This window comes from Vigna umbellata, chromosome 11 (assembly GCF_029865625.1).
Source record: "Vigna umbellata cultivar VRB3 chromosome 11, Vumbellata_1.0, whole genome shotgun sequence".
In the NCBI taxonomy this organism is placed as follows: domain Eukaryota; kingdom Viridiplantae; phylum Streptophyta; class Magnoliopsida; order Fabales; family Fabaceae; genus Vigna; species Vigna umbellata.
In genome coordinates, this window is record NC_142175.1 from 26,766,703 (window position 1) to 26,786,482 (window position 19,780).

Consider the following 19,780-nt stretch of genomic DNA (forward strand, 5'->3'; position numbering starts at 1 on the left):
AAAAAGGACAAAAAAAAAATCACAAAGTGATGACAAACAGAAAAATGTATGTGACAAATAATGTATGTGATGCCTATATGGTAACTCATGTTTCAAATAAGCCATAAATATTCATTTAGACCTTTATATCCTTCTTTAAATACCTTTCGGCCCTAGTCTAGTCACGTTACAAGCCTAATAAAAATATGCACACATTGAATAATGGTTATTTAAATTTTTATAAAGATTAATTTTGTCATAAGACAAAATAATAACAATGTAATTATAAAAAAAAATATGAATGAATGAAAAATAAGTGATATCTTAGGAGGAGGGAACTCCCTACTAGATTAGTTAGAAGCATAAAAAAAAATCAAACCACCAGGAACAATCCTTTTCATAATATTTTATATATTGTATCTAAGTAAATAAATATGTCTTTTTAAAATTAGGAAACGCCTGCATAGGAACTAAAAGACATATAAGCAAAATACATTTAGTTTTGATTTTCATATGTCTAGTGACACCTCAAAAATAGAATAAATCATCATTATTGTTGAATTACGAAGTTTGTTAGTCCTAAATAAAAATTTAACCTACACAACAAATATTTTATAAATTCTTTCTAAAGTTTCCCTTGTACCAATTATATTTCTCATTGTATCGTATGACCCTCTCAACATAAAGATTTTCAATTGACAAAAATTAAGTTAATTAATTAGTTAGCTACATGGTTCTAAATCGTGATTTCGTTATAGAAATTGTGGTTGGAGGCGTTGTTGCAATTTAGGAAGAACAAAATGTATAAATAATAGAACTAAATTATCGTTAAACAAAATTAGAATTCAACTATTCGAACTGTTTAAATAACACTATACCTCATGTTTTTTACCTATATTTAGTTATGGTCCAATTTAATTTTAACAGTCTTATCTAAGAACAATTGAGTTCTTAAAAATTAAATTAATGTAAAACAATTCAAATCCAGTTTTCTTTTAAATAATTATATATATATTTATGCAATTGAGTTTGATATTAATTTAGCTGAGTTGAACCATGATAATTACAATACATATTTCAATTGTTGCATCGTTAAATTACTTTTATGTATGCAACTAAAATAAATTTCAACTACTGTAATGATGGAGATATCCATCACATTATTTTATTGAGTGCCAACTCAATACATTGGCTTGGCTGTCACCATGTGAATTGTCAATGACTTATTAATGAGGGCTTTTAATTATATTTCTCTCATATCGAGTATCTCTTTATATAAAGATTTTTAATTCACAATTTCAAAATAAAGGGAGGCTGTTTTGTACTATGTATGATGTTAATGAGATACTTGTTATTAGTTGTGGTATATTGATTGGTGTCTGAAGGGCTGGGAAGTTGAATGAGCGATGTACAAACAACCATTCTAAAAATAAATTAGACGTTTAATAATGGATTAGTTTATTAAGTAGGTGGAACGTTGCCTCGTGTAACAATATTTAGAAAGACTTGTCAGGTAAAAAATAATAAAATAATCTGAATGCAGGATCCTGATAGATCTAACTACTGTTTAAGTAAGATAACAATATAAATTCAAATATTTGATTATTTTTAATTAATAGAAGGGAACATGACAAGCGCAATATGTGGGTTAAGCATGTGAATATAATTGAAATAATTAATTTTTTTATCCTTGTTTACATCTTATCTCAAATATTAAAATGCGTCGATCAAAGAAAAGATTATTTTTTCCTTGATCGGTATAACACACGTTTAAGTAAGACAACATGTTTGACTATAACCAAATACTCATTAATTCAAAACTCTGAGCTGCATTATTATTTGGTATATTTTGAAGTGAAGGAAGTGAATTGAGGAGAAAGGGTAGTGAAAGTATTGTTTATGATCCATTCTCAGTGCTCTCTTTGAAGCTTTTTTCGGAGTCTCTGGCTACTTTAGTTGTCCTCATAGTGTGGTCAGGTAAACACTGATGTTGAAGTTCAGTTTTCTCACTCTGTTGCTAATATCTTCTTCATTTCTTGCTATAAGGACACCAAGTTTAGATTTAGGTTTATCTATAATATGAAACGTTTGCGTCATACAAATCACAATTTGGAACTCTACTGTTTCTCAAACTCTCTCACCATTCTCTTGCAGTGTTGCTCGGTATTACGATTTGGAACGGTGGAACGTAAAGGCAAATCACAGCTTAACGAGGTGTGTTTTGTAGCTTATATAAATATCAACCTATCAATCTCTATATCGCCTCATTTTTTTTGTTTGACTATTTTACAAATTTGACTCATACAAGATGGATATTACGTATACAAAATTATGAACTTAGCAAACAATAATTTTAAGTTTTACATAGTTTGTCTCACACTCGAGGTAACATATCCTTAACAGTACTCTTAGTTTTAAACTTACTTTAGACTTATGAATAATGCATATATTCTGTTATCATATTAAAAAAAGTGAAATTAATTTTAATTCAATCTTATAAATTTCATTTAATAACAAAAAATTACGTCTGTTATATAGTATAATTTAATCATAATTCTATTATATTATATTTTAAAATCGTAATAATATTTCATTTGAAGTATGTTGTTAAATATATAAAAGCATTAACACTTGCTTTGTTTTAAGTGGAGAAACAAGCTGGTTCAAGATAAGTTACAAAAACGAGATAATAATAAAATATTATAATTACGAAAAATTATAGTGGTTATGGGCAAGAAACTTTGTTCACAATATTTAACAAGGATTTGCCCAAAAACACTATATATAATATTTTAATATAATTTATTATTTTTAATATACAACTTTAAGTTTTTATTATAATAAATTATATAAATAATATTAAATATTTAAAATAATATATAAAATAAATTTATTAATTTAAATTTGCATACTTTATAAATTTATTTATTTTAATATATTTTTACTTTGAAATACAACTTTTTATTCATTAAAAATTTATAGTAAGTTTTATTTTAATTTAAAAATTTATTCTAATTTTAATTTATATATCAAGTTATTTATAAAATTTTATTTTTGAAACTAATCTGAAATATATCAAAATTTTTGAATGGCTCGATTCAATTTAAACTAATGATTAAATTATATGTATTCGAATTATTAAATATTAGCAAATCAAACATTAATCCTAGTAGTGAGGCATATTAATTATTCGAATTTGAAAATGAACTTAGATTGAATTTTCCAACCATATATAAGTTCTTAAAACCATGGATGATTAATAAATAAAAGTGAATCGAATCAAAGAAATATAATTAATTGAATTTAAAAATGCTCTTATTTGCGGATTTGTAATATAGTTTTTTTTAGTATTTAAATATAATATTTAAAGAATACTTGTGTTATTTATCTTTGAGAAAAATAAAGAAAGTAATTATGAGTATTTTGTATACTCCTTATAAGTGGAAAGTGGTAAAAAAGTACCGATATCAGTTTAATACATTGTTAAATAGGTACTTATCTTCTCTTAAATTTAGCATTTCTATATAAATTGTAATACAATATTGATTTGATTTTCATTTTTTATTGACTAAATATTATTCTCCTTTTTTTACTGACTGGTATATTTTTACTTTGTGTTTTCTTGGAAAAGGATGTAATCCGACCTTGTATAATTAAGCTCCAAAAATAGATTTTTTTGGAGTCCTTTAGTTAGAGGAGTGATTAATTTTATATGGATTAATTTTAAATGGAAATGTGGTGGTGTTAGATGACACGTGACTTACATAGTCTATCATTACAAACAAAATATTTTTGAACTATCTATGATAGTGTTAAGAATCTTGTATATGAAAAAGGAGAGGATAAAACATCAATGTGATGAGGTTGAGAAAAACATAAACAGGTAAGGCTATAACATGGGTTTAAAAAGGACAATCCTAAAATTGTTTCTTGTCATTCTTAGTAGTTCTAGTTCTTCTCAACGTAGTAAGCTCTCCAAGTTGAAAATGGATGCTCCATCGAATCCCCTACCCACCACCATAAAAGGAAAAACTTCAATTTTGCATCTCCCACAAATTAAATAAGTAAGATGAAGATGAATGACCCATGTAGAAACAACACACAAAGGTGGAATACAACCTTTACGGATTAGGGAAAATTATACGTTCTTCCTTAAAAGGACATTGAACACAAACTATGTTTTCTCCTCTCTAACTCCACTCCAAATTTAACATTTCTACCACTTTTGCGTTTCATGTAACATTCCATTTAGTAGCATAAAACTTATAAAATAAGACATTTCATAATAATATTTGAAACAAAAAATCTACAATCTAGAGAATTGTTATTATAATTATTCCAAGGTATAACAATAATAACATGAGATACATAGGTATTGTTTCAAAGAAACTATGGTATAGAAGGAAAGATAAGAGTCTTTCTTAAGATTCTAGAAAAGAAGGAAAACAACCAAACAACAAACAACAACACATATCCCTCCTAAAATAGATCAAGTTTTATTCTCTCATACTAATAAAGGTGATTATTGCAAAAGAAAGAAAACAACATAAATAGAACAAAACAGAAGAAAGGGTATGCTAATGTGCAAAAAGAATTTTCATAAAACTACTATAGAAATATCATCATACATCACACACTCATAAAACAACAATATCACGTATAAAGACTCAATTATTCGAATAAAGCGCTGATGTGAAATCGGGGGAGGGAGGTCACTTGTGGTGTCCTCTACTGCTCTTCAGAGCCATTGTCAATGGGTTTCACCTTGGCCAAGGTAAAAAGCCCTTTGACGAGGACTTCTTGTACCTCTCATCACATACCCCATTTTGCTCTACTTGAGCTTGAATAATTGTTAGAGTAATAAGATAACCTCTGTCAGACCTCGGAAAAACGCACCCAAAACCCCACCTGTCAAACCTCATTAAAACGCACCCAAATCCCCTCTGAGCGGACGCCAGGTGTCAAGAAACGAGGATCCAGAAATCAGATAGTGGAATGCAGGTGTCAGCAGGAGAGCGGACGTTCGTTTTTAAACAAAACTGATTTTTATGAAATCCGTGTCACTCCCTGCATGCGCTCTTCTTCTCCAAAAATCTGATTTTTCCATTCCTCCTCCTTCTCTCTAAAACAACTCTCCCTTCTTTCTACCAGAACTCACTCTTTCTTTTCTCCGATCATCCTTCAGGCACCAGTTCTACATTTCCGGTGTAGAGAACAATCGTTTGAACCGATCCGTTTAAGATTCTGAACTGGTAAGTTCATCCTTTCTCCATTCGTGTTTTTCTGTAACATGCAAACCCAGATTTTTGGTTGCATGAGTTGAATCTATCATTCTGAGTAATTGTATGGTCTATGTGGGTTATAGTTTGTAGAACGTTGAGACCCCGCTTAGAAGGAGAACCCTAGCCCATATCTGAGAACGTTCGATCACCTTTAAGAGGTAAGGGAAGCTTATCTAATTTAATTGTATGTTCTTGCACGTTCGTTGATAATGAATGTATGTTGCTGAGTGGTTGAATGTATGTATAAAGTATGAATACTGATATGGTTGTTGATGTGAAATATGATTTCTTAGTATGATATGAATTTTATAAAGTTATGAAATTATGTATTGATAAATGAGATCTGAATATGAATTCCCCTATGTTAGTGTACGTTCGTCATTGAACGGTCCTTGACCGTTCGATGTTTCTATTAAGTCTGATTGAAATTGAATTCTTTCATTTGGAAAGAATTCTAGTTGAGGACGAACGTCTTCGTATGATAGTACTGTGCTTGAGCGTTCGGTCAAGCGTAGTTGCATCTGAGTATTCAGTGATAAACTTAAACCTGGTAAATATATGTATTTATATACAGTATTTATTCTTAAACACAATTCCGACAATATCTCAAGTATAAATCTTTCTATTATAAACTTTAGTAGCGCTCGGTCTCACACCAAACTCTCGAAGTGAGTAGTGCTCGGTCTTATACCAAGCACCTTTACTCTTTTATAATTAATCAATCATGATGAAATAACGTCCGTCCAACTTCAGTAGGATTCCCTTTCATTGTGTTCGGTCATTGACTGGCATTGGGTTTAGGTACATGAATTATTCTAAGTATGGTTCTTTAACGTCTTGACTTGTCTACATTCATTTTCTCCGGCCTAAAGCTTCCGTACTTGATATTCTTTGAGTGTTGGTTTGAGATCTCGAGAGTCAGTCCATTTAACTGATTCATGTTGTAATTAACGTTCGTCCTATATTATATAATTGTACTCGTTTATTCTTAAATATAAAAGTAATCCTTTTGGTCTTATTCTATTCTGGAACTTGGGGATTTCTCGGTCCCGTTCCTAGTGTTCATCCTCGTTTTGAGTGGGGACTGAACGTTCGGTTTTTGTTGTTAGTCGAATTGGTGTTAAAGATGGAATAAAAATGATGGATAATAAGAGATGGAGAGTATATGAGATGGATAAACTGTTGTGGATTATGAACGAGCGTTCCAGGGAGGAACGACTCATGTATGAATATTGGAATTTGTAAAGTGTGACTGTGGTAATGCTAAGCTGTCGATTCATCCTGATGTTCCGTGAGTACTCGTCCTTATGTAGAGGAGGGTAGGTCATGTGTGGGAACGGCAGGAGGTCCTAGTCCTTAGGGGTAATTCGGACAGATAGGGCTAACCTCGGGTGGCAGCTGTTGAGTGTATCCCAGTTACTACACCACCCGGGTGCACGAACGTCGTAGCTACACAGATGTCATACAGTCCGGACGGTCAGTCTAGTGATAGGCTTGGTATGATACATATAATTGAAATTCTTGTGTGTGTTGGATTGTTTAACTCATATGTTGGTGCATGAATTAAATTACATAAGCTTACCCTGTGTTTTCCTTGTGTTGTCTTGTTGTACGTCCGTCCTTGTCGTTGTAATGATCATCCGTGTGGATGTGAGCAGAAGGAGACGCGCTACTGGAAGATGCGCTGGAAGAAGAGAACTTGGTAGGTGTAGAGGTGAAAACCGAACAGTAGGACGTTCGGATAATAGTTTGGTTATTGGGTAAGGTGGTCGTTAAATCACCTTTTCCTTTCTTTTGTATGACCGTTCGGTGTTGGTTTTGTAAACCGTTCGGTCAAATTTCGCTTATCTTGTACAGTTAAGATTGTAATTATACGTAAGGTCGTTCGGCCATAACCGTACGTTCTTTTAAATGTTAAGACTGATCTGAGTTATTATTAATTGTAAATATTCTATTATATGGTTTATGGCTATATTTTTGGGATGTTACATTCTCCAACGCCTAGACTCTTACATTCGTGCTTACACTAATGAAATGCCACCATAAAATCTCCCTAAGAGATCCATGGAATTATGCTAACACATATACCATACGCATCGTCATCACAATGTCATACATGAATAAACACCATAATACTCTTAGACATGCATAAAGTACATTGTAAATTCTATATCAAACAACCATTAAATAAGAAATTTCAGACATGTACACTTATGCTTAGAAGTGGTGCCCAATGCTAGGCTTTTCTTAGAAAGTGACACTTAGAGGTAGTGCAGGCACTTAGCGTCAAACCTTTCGCAAAAGGCAGCACTCAAGGACAGTCCTGGTGCTTAGCGTCATTCTTCTCCCAAAAATTTACACTTAGCAATGTTGGGCATCCAAGTGTGAGTCCAAGTCCCACATTGGATAGAAATGAGAAAGTAGAGCACACTAGTACAAAAACAGCGTACGACGTCGAATACTTTTGGCCTTTCAAGTCGAATTCGAGAACGACGTCATATTGGGAGACGTTAAATTAACGTCGAATTTAAAAACTTCGACGTTAATTTAACGTCGAATTTTGTCAATATACTACATTAATTTAACGTCGAATTTTGTCAATATATGACGTTAATAATTTTTTTTTAAAATAATTGTAATCCTTTTACGATGATATAGGATCAACAATAAATAACAATGACAAACAACAAACAAGTTCAATTAAACAACAACAACAAACAAGTTCAACAAAACAACAATAACAAACAAGTTCAACCAAACAACAACAACAAACAAATTCAATAAAAAAAAAACAACAAACAAGTTCAACAAATAAGTTTTTCAAGACGAAAACGAAAACTAACCTTCAAAAGGTGGGTTCATCGGAATAAAGTATTGCCACCAGTGAGAGAGAAAGCAGAATGCGCATATGAAGGACAAGAACACGAAAATAATCGGTGAAAACAAACGAAAATCATACCTAAAGTAGTTAATTAACATGCATTTGTATCAAATGAAAGAAATATTACATGTGATGGTCGTCAAACTTCGTTCGAGAAAAATTTGAGTAGAGAAGAGGGTCTCGCGCGCTAAGATAAAGTGAATGAATTTTCACTCTCCCGCTCAAATTTTTATTGAATTCACTAACCTTTTGACGTCTAACACTGAGACATTTGACGTTTTATATCCTTTTATGTCGAATTATAATTCTAAACGACGTTAATAATTGCATTTATTTACAAAATTGCCACCGGTCATTTTTAACGTTGGCTATTGAGTGATTAGATGTTGAACGTGTGACGTTATACGCTGTTTTTGCACTAGTGACAGTATATAAAGGTGAAAGACCCATTAACCCATTGCCTTAAGGTTTTGGGTAAAGAGTGGTGTCGATCCCTTATATAGTTGGCTCAGATGTTATTGGTGTTTGTGTAACCCACAAGAAACCTCTTCCTCGATTTTCCCAACAGTGGTATCAAAGTCTGGTTTGTCTTGGTGACCGACTCAGACGAGTATAATGATCCTTATACCGAAAGTCTTCCTGGCAAAGGTATTCAAATAAGTGAGTTCTGTTAAGATGAACGGCGGTTGGAAAGGGCTACTCGTGGTTGTGGTTGGTTGGGAATGCTTCCGCTAAAGGGGGAGTGTACCTATGTGGAAGGGACTCACCCTTGTAGGGGAGATTGTTGGGAATCCAAGTGTGAGTCCCAGTCCCACATTGGATAGAAATGAGAAAGTAGAGCAGTATATAAAGGTGAAAGACCTATTAACCCATTACCTTAAGGTTTTGGGTATAGAGTGGTGTTGATCCCTTATATAGTTGGCTCAGATGTTATTGGTGTTTGTGTAACCCACAGGGAACCTCCTTCTCGATAGACCCAACATATATCACTCAACACAAACATGAGACATGTAAGGAAAGCAATAAACAACACAGACTTGGATCAAGAATACTCATCTCTTGAAGAACCATGAATGAAACCCATACTCTTGATACCTAAAGCATGTAGTCTTTGCTCTTGATATCAAATGATAAAAAAAATGGCTTGCTCCAAAACCTGGACCAAGGCCCTCTTCACTAAATTGCAAAATAGACACCAATGATGGATCATGAGCCAAATGATGGAACAAAACCCATAGAAAGGAACAAGGTTTGGTGCCAAGATGACGAAAACCCTTTTCACTCAAGTTTAAGGAGACTCCATTGAGATGTTGTACTAGTTGCGGAAGCACATGTAAAGATGAAGGAAAATTAATATGGTGAGTGTTTGGATGTGTATCTTGAAGGAGGTTGGGTCAACCATCAAGAAAATGTTAAGAGACATCAAAAAGACATCTATCCTAGTGAACTTAGAAAAAGAAAAGTTGCAATATGGGGTAAAGTTTCTCTTCATTAATTCCAAGTTTAAGTTGAATATAAAACTCTTGAGCACTCCCTTTTATAGAAGGAGTAGTGGACTCATATCTTAATAAGGAAGAAAGAAAAGTACATTGAATAATAAAAATGCATTGAACCTAAAGTTTCATGAACCTTCTTCTAGAGTGTAGATGAATTGCACTAGGTGCCTTAACCTCTAAGTATGTCCTAAGGGTTATTTGAGGCCCAAGCAAGCGTAACAAACCACTTAGTTCACATTCCTACTTAAGAATAAAAAATAAGCTGACGTTTTGGTCAAAATCTGTCTATTTTAATCGATTATGCGAGACTCATAATCAATTAAATCATAAAAACTTCCTTCTTTTCGAGATGTTTATGGAATAATAGATTATTCGATGAAATAATCAATTATTTCATAGGCTGATCAAAAGAAGTGGAAAGAATACAAGCCTAAATGAAATGTAACATTGGCCTAAATACAAGGCCTAAAGAAAAGACTTACATAATTACAAAGCTTAAGAGAAGAAAAAAAAGTTTAAACAATATCCTTCACAAAAGAAGAGCTCTTTGAAGTCTTTCTTCTTCTTCTTCCATTCTTCTAGTCCTTGTTCATGTTGTAACTCCTTAGATAATTTTCATCAAGTTCCCTGGATAGGTTCCCATCAGTGTTCTCGACAACACAAATGAGGATTGTGATGAATGGATGAAAATGGAAAAGAAAGAGAGCAAAGAACATGTACAAATTACAAGAAAAGAAAATTAAAAATGAATATATATATATATATATATATATATATATATATATATATATATATATATATATTGAAATTACAGGGAAAACACTAGAGAGAAGGTGAATAGTGTTTTCAAAATCTTTTCGCAAATCAACGTCTAATAGCTTGTAAAGATAATGTGTAAGGGTTTTAAGATTATTAGATGCTAGGTTTTAATAATACGAGTGAATAAAAAAACGTGTTGAATAGAAAAATAGTAAACCACAAATTTTTATATTGGTTCACTCAACCTGAGTTATGTCCAATTCTCTCTTAAGAACTCTTAAGAAGTTTCACTAATCTTTTCGAAGATTACACGAGTTTTGTTTGTCCAAGATCTCACCAAGTATTCCCACCATTCCTTGTTACAATGAGTATTAATATTACTTCTGGTTTCCTAGTCATTCTTATGGGCTGAAAAGTTATTGAAGTGTAACAATTCTCATTAAAGAAAATAAGAGGAAATCCGTAATATACAAAGAAATATGTACATATGCTGTTCACACATTTTACATCAAGTAGTCTCACTGGGCTTCTTACTTTGTTTCTTGATACTTCCACAATCAACAATTTGTTCACATATAACATATAGTAGTTGAACAAACAACAAACAATAAGATAGTGCAAGTAGAATAATTTAATACAGATATAAATTATCTAAAAAAATTTAACACATATATAATTGATTTCGTTACTCATTAAATGTTATCTTATTTTTTTTTATTCAGTTACTGATTGATATGTTACGTTGCTGATAAAAGGATGTAGTCCCACCTTGTAGAAGATAACCAGGCTCCAAGGATGGATTGGTCCAGCGTTGTAGTACAAGGGATTCGTTTTGTATGGAGACACGGTGTTCGACACGTGACTTACATAGTCTGTTATAAGCAAAGTGTTCATGAACTGAAGGATAGTGTTAAGGATCTAGAAAATGAAAAAGACAAGATAGATCATCAATGTGATGAGGCTTATAAAAATCTAAAAAACATTGAAGGTAAGGTTATTGAATGGAGTCGAAAAGTGAGTGAAATTAAGACTATAGTGGAGGAGTTTGAGAATGATGATGGCCACAAAAGGGCCAGATCACTCAATTGTTATGTTTTTTCGTACTTGTGGAATAGACACAGGTTAGGAAGACAAGCAAAGAAGATGGAAGTGGGTGTTAAACAGCTAATTAATGAGTCCCCTGGGTTAGATGAAATTTCCTATAGGGAAAATGTAACATCTAATGATACCACATTGTCTAATTCTGGCTTTGAAGAATTCAGTTCTACAAAATCCACAATGGAAAAAGTAATGAGACAACTTGAAAATTCCAGTGTGAGAATGATTGGATTGTATGGGGAAGGAGGTGTGGGTAAGAGTGCTTTAATCAAAGAAATTGCAAGGATAGCTAAAGACAAGTTGTTTAATGTGGTGGTTAAAGTAGAAATAACAGCGAATCCCAATCTGCAGAGCATCCAGGAAGAAATTGCTTATATGTTACAACTGCAATTGGAAGGGGAAGGGGAAAATGTGAGAGCTGATTGTCTACGGAGGAGGTTAAAGAAAGAAAAAGGAAACACCCTTTTAATCTTGGATGACCTTTGGCATAAATTAGATCTAAACAAGTTAGGGATTCCAAGTGATGATAATGATGATTTAAGTAATGATACGAGGGGTCTTAATGATAAATTCTTGAAAAAGGACAAAAATAACATGGATCATCATAAGACAGTATTGAAAAGAGAAAAAATCATTGGCGGTCATAAGGGGTGCAAAATTTTGCTCACTGCACGTCAAAAAAGAGTATTAGAAATTGAAATGGATGTAAAATCGACTTTCCGTGTAGAGCCATTAGATGACAAGGATGCTTTGATGTTTTTTCAGAAGTTGTCTGGAATACATAACATGTCAGACTCTAGAAAAGAAATTGTGACGAAGTATTGTGCAGGGTTACCAATGGCAATAGTAACAGTTGCAAAGGCATTAAAAGGTAAGAGTGAGTTAGTATGGGAAGCAGCACTTGAAAAACTTAAAAAGCAGGAATTGGTGGGAGTTCAAACATATATGGACATTTCAGTGAAGATGAGTTATGAGCATCTAGAAAATGAGGAGATCAAATCCATTTTCTTACTTTGTGCTCAAATGGGCCATCAACCACTGATTATGGACTTGGTGAAGTGTTGTTTTGGTTTGGGTATACTTGAAGGGGTCTCCTCACTTTGGGAAGCTCGAGACAAAATCAAGATAACAATCCAAAAGCTAAAAGACTCGGGCTTACTATTGGATGGAAATTCTGATATTCATTTCAATATGCATGATATAGTTCGAGATGCTGCTTTGTCTATAGCAAACAAGGACAAAAATGTTTTTACTTTAAGAAATGGAAAAGTAGATGAGTGGCCTGAACTCAGGAGATGCACTTCTATTTCTATATGCAATTGTGATATCATTGACGAGCTTCCTACAGTCAAATGTTCTCGACTTAATTTTTTTCAAATAGACACTAATAATCAATCTTTGACAATACCTGAGAAGTTTTTTGAAGGAATGAAAAATCTCAAAGTTTTAATATTGACCGGTTTTCATCTAAAAAGATTTCCACCTTCGATCAAAAGCTTATTAAAGCTCAGAATGCTTTGTTTGGAACGGTGCACTTTAGAGGACAACTTATCCATAGGAGAGCTAAAAAAGTTAAGAATTCTTAGCTTCTCTGGATCCCAACTTAAAAGTTTGCCAACTGAATTGGGGTGCTTGGATAAGTTACAACTGTTAGACATCAATGATTGTTCTATACTAGAGATTAACATTCCACCTAATATTTTATCAAGTTTGACACATTTAGAAGAGTTGTATATAAGGAAAAGCTTGACCAAAATGTTGGTGGAAGGAGAGCCAAGCCATGGTCAAAATTCGATTCTTTGTGAGCTGAAGAATTTGCATCAGTTAAAAGTTGTGGACTTAAGCATCCCATGTTTTTCACTTTTGCCTAATCACTTGTTCTTTGCCAAGTTAAAAGATTACCAAATTGTTGTTGGAGACGTGGAAATGTTTTCTATTATAGGCTTTAAGATGTTTGATAAGTACGAAACGTTCAGAGTTTTGGCATTACAACTGAATCATGACACTAACATTCACTTCCAAGAAGACATAAAATTGTTGTTTAAAACAGTACAAAGTTTGTTATTGGGAAAGGTAGATGATGTTGTTGAAGCTGTTAATAAGTTGAATATGGATGGATTTCCAGATCTGAAACACTTATCCATCATAGATAGCAATGCCATCAAATATGTCAATTCAATGGAATTGTCTAATTGTATAAATGCTTTTCCCAATTTGGAATCTCTATGCCTTTACAATCTGAAGAACTTGGAAATGATATCTAATGGTCCACTTACAGTTGCTTCATTCGCCAAATTAAAGTCCATCAAGGTGAATATGTGTGATCGATTGGTGAGTCTCTACTCCGTTTACATGGTGGAATTTGCTAATAGTGAAGTACCATGTAAGATTTGTAAATATAATTCTTACTTGGATAAATTTTGTGCTAGCCTAAAAACAATCGAGGTTTCTGAATGTGAATCTTTAAAGGAAATCTTTCGAATACCAAAGAAATGTTATAAGGTTAAGTTTCTAAAGTTGCAGACTTTGACATTCCAAAAGTTACCATCATTAACATGTTTTTATACCAAAGTGGAGAAGTCTTGCTGGCTACATCCGACAAAGCCTCAAACTAAAAGTAGTGGTAGTGAAGAAGATCAAAAAAGTTACCAGGCACCTCCACTTTTTGGTGAACAAGTATGATATTACACATTTTCCCTATAATTTAAATAAATTGTTCAACTGTTGTAAAATATTAACTGTGTATGTGTTTGCAGGTTGAAATTCCAAACTTAGAGAGCTTGAATTTATGCTCACTCAACATCCATAAGATATGGAGCGATCAACTCTCGTCAAGTTTCTGCTTTCAAAACTTGATAAAACTAGTTGTGAAAGAGTGTGATAAATTGACATACTTATGTTCGTTGTCTGTGGCTAGTAGTTTAAAGAAGCTGAAAAGCCTTATCATAAGTGAATGTCCAATTATGGAGAAGATTTTTGAGACAAATGAAAATAATGCAGATAAGGTGTGTATTGGTGTAAATAAGAGTACATGTTTTTAGTTCAGTTAATATTTTGTTTACAGTTCTTAACCAAACTCTACACTTTGTGTTTTTTGTTTAACATCTAAATGTAATTATTATATGTTTTCATCAAAATGTAGGTTTGCGTCTTCCCTAAGTTGGAGGAAATCCACCTTAGCAAAATGAGGAGACTAAGAGATATATGGCATACTAAAGTGAACATTGATTCTTTTTCTAGTCTCATTTCGGCGAACATTGATGAGTGCAATAAACTAGACATGATTTTTCCAAGTAACATGGAAGGATGGTTTGAAAGTTTGATTAACTTGAAAATTTCTAGATGCAAGTCCGTGAAAGAAATTTTTGAAGTTAGAGATTCTAAAGAAATAGATGTATCTGGTGGGATAGACACAAATCTGCAGGTTATTCTTCTTGAAAACCTCCCGAAATTGAAGGAATTGTGGAGCAAAGATCCTCATGGAATTCTCAATTTTAAAAAACTTCGGACTATAGATGTAAGTTATTGTGATGAATTGAAGAATTTGTTTCCAGCTTCTATGGTAAAAGATGTATCAAAGCTTGAACATATGTCAATATTACATTGTGAGAGGATGAAGGAAATTGTTTCAAGTAAAGATGCATCAGAAGCTAACAATGATCCATTAGAGTTTCCTGAACTAACCTATGTGAGATTGTATTCACTACCGAATATCAAACATTTCTATAAGGGGAGACATATGATAAAGTGTCCAAAATTGAAGGAGTTAGCTGTGAACCGCTGTTTGAAGCTTAAAGCATTTTCCAAAGAAATCGTTAAAACAACAGAGGAAGAAGAAAGTTTTGTTTTCTCAGCTCAAAAGGTACGCAATGTTCCACCTTTCTTAGAGTTCAACAAAAAAAAAATGTGTAGTCAATTTATATATATATATAGGAGAAAAAGACACAAGAACTAAACTAAAAATAAATATTTTTTTGGATGAGGAGAAATAAAAGATAGATTAAATAAAAATTGAACTTTTAAGATTATTCAATTTGAAAAAGAAATATAGGAATGCTATTTTATTTTTACAGTGAATGTTATTCATAATAATATATTATTAATTTTATTTTTATTAAAATTTTCATTTTTGGTGTAAAATAAAAACTTTGTACTCTGTAAAAAAAAAATATAGTCTGGCATCCGATATTTTTGCACCTTTCTAGTTTTCTTAAAATGAAATTAATGGCATTTTGACTTCTCATATTGTCTTCGCAATCTTACCCTCTGAATTGCTGATTAATCACGGGTTCCCCGAATTGTTTAAAACCAAATCCTCATTATTTACAATTTTTCTTTTTCCCTTTAAGTCAATGGCTAAAATTAATTACTAATTTGCTTGTAGGAGCCTCAAGAACAAAATTTTCCAGAACATGTAGTATTTACGGTCAAATCTATATATTTCCACAAGTATTTCCTATAAATATTTTTTCTTGGAACGTATTAATATATATATATATATATATATATATATATATATATATATATATATATATATGAAAGAGGTACCGGAGCCATTTTACTTCGTTAATTCTTCATAGAATTTACTTTTATTCGTTTCACTGTTTAGGTATTCCCCAACTTGGAGTATATGGAAATTGACTTCGAGGAAGCACAAAATTTGTTACCCAAGTATCAAATGCACCGTCTAAAAGAACTTAATTTGATTTCAGTAGAAAGTGTTGATTTTCTTAACCAGTTTCCATACAGAATGCCAAATCTTGAAAAGCTAAAATTGGCTTTTCCTTACTCGTCCAAAGTGTTAAATCCAAGAGCAAATTTAGCACAGCAAGAAGGATTGGTAATCGCATTAGAGCTGAAGGAGTTAGTTGTGATGTATTCAGGGATAACGGATCTAGGATTTCCAATTCTAGGAAGACTAGAGGTTTTAAGCTTAATTGGGTGCGACAAATTGAGCAATTTAGATCCTCCCTCTTTATCTTTTACATACTTGACATGTTTGAAACTGACCAATTGTTCGGGATTAAGGAACTTAATGACATTCTCCACCGCCAAAAACATGGTTCAACTCAAGACTCTGAAGGTAATCCGTTGTTCTAATGTAGAGGAAATAGTAAGCAATGAGCTGAGTGAAGAAGGCATAGAGATGAAAATTGAATTTAGCAAATTGATTACCATAGAACTTGTGAAACTAGACAACCTTGCAAGTTTTTGCAGTTGCAAGCACTCTGAATTTGAATTTCCATCACTGGAAATATTGATTGTAAGAGAATGCTGTAAGATGGAGAAATTCAGTGAAAGAGATCCAATAACACCAAAGTTAAAAAATATATTTGGTGTGGAAGGAGATGAAAAAGCCAAATGGCTCTGGGAAGGCAACTTGAATGACACCATACATAAAATTTTCACCGATAAGGTAATTATTCACTTATTCATTTATTTAATACTATTTCTTCTCATTTTATTAAAATCTTCTTTCCAAACCACGATTGGAAATTGCAAATCCTTGTTTTTAGCATAAAACCTTTAAATGGTAAGTATGTTGAGTTTTTCAAAGATTCAAACTCCTTTTATCTCTCTAATAAATTAGACGTGGTTCATCTATTTTTAAAGCATACAATTTAATATAAACTGTCTGAAAAAGCATTCAATTTAATACATGATTTCCATCTAAAAAAAAGTACGTCAAGCTTTTTCACACAACACGGTTAGCAAATTGTCACTATAATAGTTTAATAGTTTATATATTTATATTAAATATTTATGTTTTTATCATAAAAGAAATTACACAAACCTGACGGTAATAAGTTAGTAATATAACACTTTTACTAACTTTCACTATATATTTTCACTGTAAGTACTTTTAAATTAATAAACTTATTTTTGCATATATATAACTATTTTAATGAATTTATAGTATTACATTATACTTGTCTAAAAATATAAAAAGAAATAGTATTACTATTTATTTTATTTTATATTAATAGTTTTGCTAGAGTAATGAGTATATTAAATTTAATTCATATCAAAAAAATATTTAGATAGTAATTTGATAATTTTAATTTATAAACCATTTCTACTGTTATTAGTACCAGGAAATATATTATAAATGAAAAAATATATTTTTAGTTATTTAAACTTTTTTAATTTCAAATATGTAAAAAAAAAAATCTTTAACTTTGTGGGGATATAAAAACTATCATTCTATTTTACAGGTCAGTTTCGCATATACTGAGAATCTGCGGCTTCACATATGATACTGATATTATTATTTTATAAATAATTTACATTGGCTGAATCTAAGTTACGTCGCCTTCTTTTATCCTGATTTACAGGTCTATTTCACATACAGTGACGATCTTTGGCTTGACAGTAGTACTGAATATATTATAGAGCAACTATGGCATGGCAGTGATTGGATGCAGCAAAATTGCTTTGATTATTTGAAAACGTTGACTATATTCGGATGTGATAGTGTAGTGCATGTAATTCCATCTCATTTGCTTTCTTGCTTTCACAATTTGGAAGAATTAGAAGTAGTGAATTGTGCAGCAGCACAGGTCATTTTTAATATCGGCGATGAGAACAGGGTGATGACAAAACCTTCAGGAATATTCCGTCCGAAAAAATTGTTTTTAGATCTCCTACCAAAACTGGAGCATGTATGGGACAAGGATCCGGAGGGAATCATTGGCCTTCAACTGCTAAAGAAAATGAGTGTTAGAAGTTGTGAGTGTCTTAAAAGTTTGTTTCCAGCATCGGTAGCCAAAGATCTTGCAAGACTTGAAGTGCTTGAGGTAAATGACTGTCGGGAATTGGCAGAAATAGTTAAGGATGAAAAGGATGAGGAAGGAGAAGGAACAACACATGAGTCTGTGTTTCCTTGTCTCACCACGTTGATTCTAGAAGAATTGCAAGACCTCAAATATTCTATCCACTCCAAACAACAGGTAATTCTCACACTTTGCCTTTATGTCACCATTCAAAATTAGCTTTTATACAAAATCAGTGTAACAAGAAAATAGAGTGCATCTCCAATTTAATAATTGTTCACTATGATGATTAGTTTTGATATTAATTTATAAATTTAAAATTATTAGTTTTTGAAGTAATTTTTTATGAATAAAAAATATCATTATTTTGTAAATTAAACTGTAAATTTTTCACTAATTATTTTGTAACCAATTTAGACACTAAAAATTAAAACCTTGGTAGTTAACATCAAAGACAAATTTAGAATCTAATTCACAAAGTAATTACAAATATTTATTCATGATAGAGACTATTTTGGATACCTAACTATTATAAATTGATATATAAATTAATTAGTGACCAATCAATTTTAGTTTCTAAAATTGATTGTTATATAAGGATTTTCTTGTAGTGGTATTAGGCAAACCTGGTCAGATGGACAGAAGAAATATATGCAAACATACTATAGTATAGTGTAATTATTATCCTTTCACAAAAACTAAGTCTTTCAAAATACACAAGTTATTTTACCATCCTTCAAAATGCAAAACAACACTAATAAACTACACCGTACAATATATCTATGTACATAATATCCTAAGGAATTCCCATCAATGCCTTCAACATCTCATTTGCTAACGCCATAAAAGCAATCATTGCATAAGAGACACAAACAACCAACACCAAAAAGAGGATAAATTATTAATAACTTAAACATTCCTATAAAGTTATTATATAAAGATCAATTAAAATTAATTAGCAAACAATTACTTCATCTATCATAAAGCAATCCTCATCCATTCATAAATATATATCCTATTATTCAGATTTATGCATGCACTCGAACTTTTAAGAGTTTTGCTTTGCCATGTAAAATCAAATCTTCAATGTTGAAATGGAATTCACGACCCTAAGATTAACTATAAGAACCTCTTTCACTCTTCATCATCTCTAGACTTGTTCCTCTACCTGAGTCTTTGAGTCTAGTAGAGTATAATGACAGCTTCCCATGAGTGTCCCTAATCAAATGCACAACACTAAAATTATAAAGGGTTTGTACCTCTTCCTTAGAAGCACTAGTGCAAAAAGGGTTTTAGACATCTGTTCTTTTGGGCTTTTAACGTCAAATCTCGATCCGAAGTTTTGGGCTATAGAGTCCGACGTCTATCAAAGACGTCGGATTACACCAAAATCGACGTCTAAGGGCACTATAGACGTCGGTTAATGCCTTTAACCGATGTCTAAGGGCACTATAGACGTCGGACATGACATTAACCGACGTCTACAACAGCTCGTGTTTTTGGGTAACGTAG

General features: G+C 32.1%; 1 protein-coding gene across 2 annotated transcripts in view; it reads left to right on the plus strand.

The window, feature by feature from the left end:
• The first annotated feature begins 1,801 nt into the window (after positions 1–1,801).
• LOC124840127 (uncharacterized) overlaps positions 1,802–19,780 on the plus strand; it is a 28,867-nt gene continuing 10,888 nt past the window's right edge. The window contains exons 1-7 of one of the 2 annotated variants that reach the window (XM_088101763.1): positions 1,802–1,956; positions 2,134–2,193; positions 11,120–14,171; positions 14,252–14,500; positions 14,638–15,357; positions 16,105–16,911; positions 17,831–18,445. In XM_088101763.1, coding sequence (XP_087957889.1) covers positions 11,193–14,171; positions 14,252–14,500; positions 14,638–15,357; positions 16,105–16,911; positions 17,831–18,445 — 5,370 coding nt within the window. In that variant the 5' untranslated portion in view covers positions 1,802–1,956; positions 2,134–2,193; positions 11,120–11,192. The remainder of the gene's footprint in view (positions 1,957–2,133; positions 2,194–11,119; positions 14,172–14,251; positions 14,501–14,637; positions 15,358–16,104; positions 16,912–17,830; positions 18,446–19,780) is intronic. The other variant, XM_088101762.1, reaches the window with a different exon arrangement.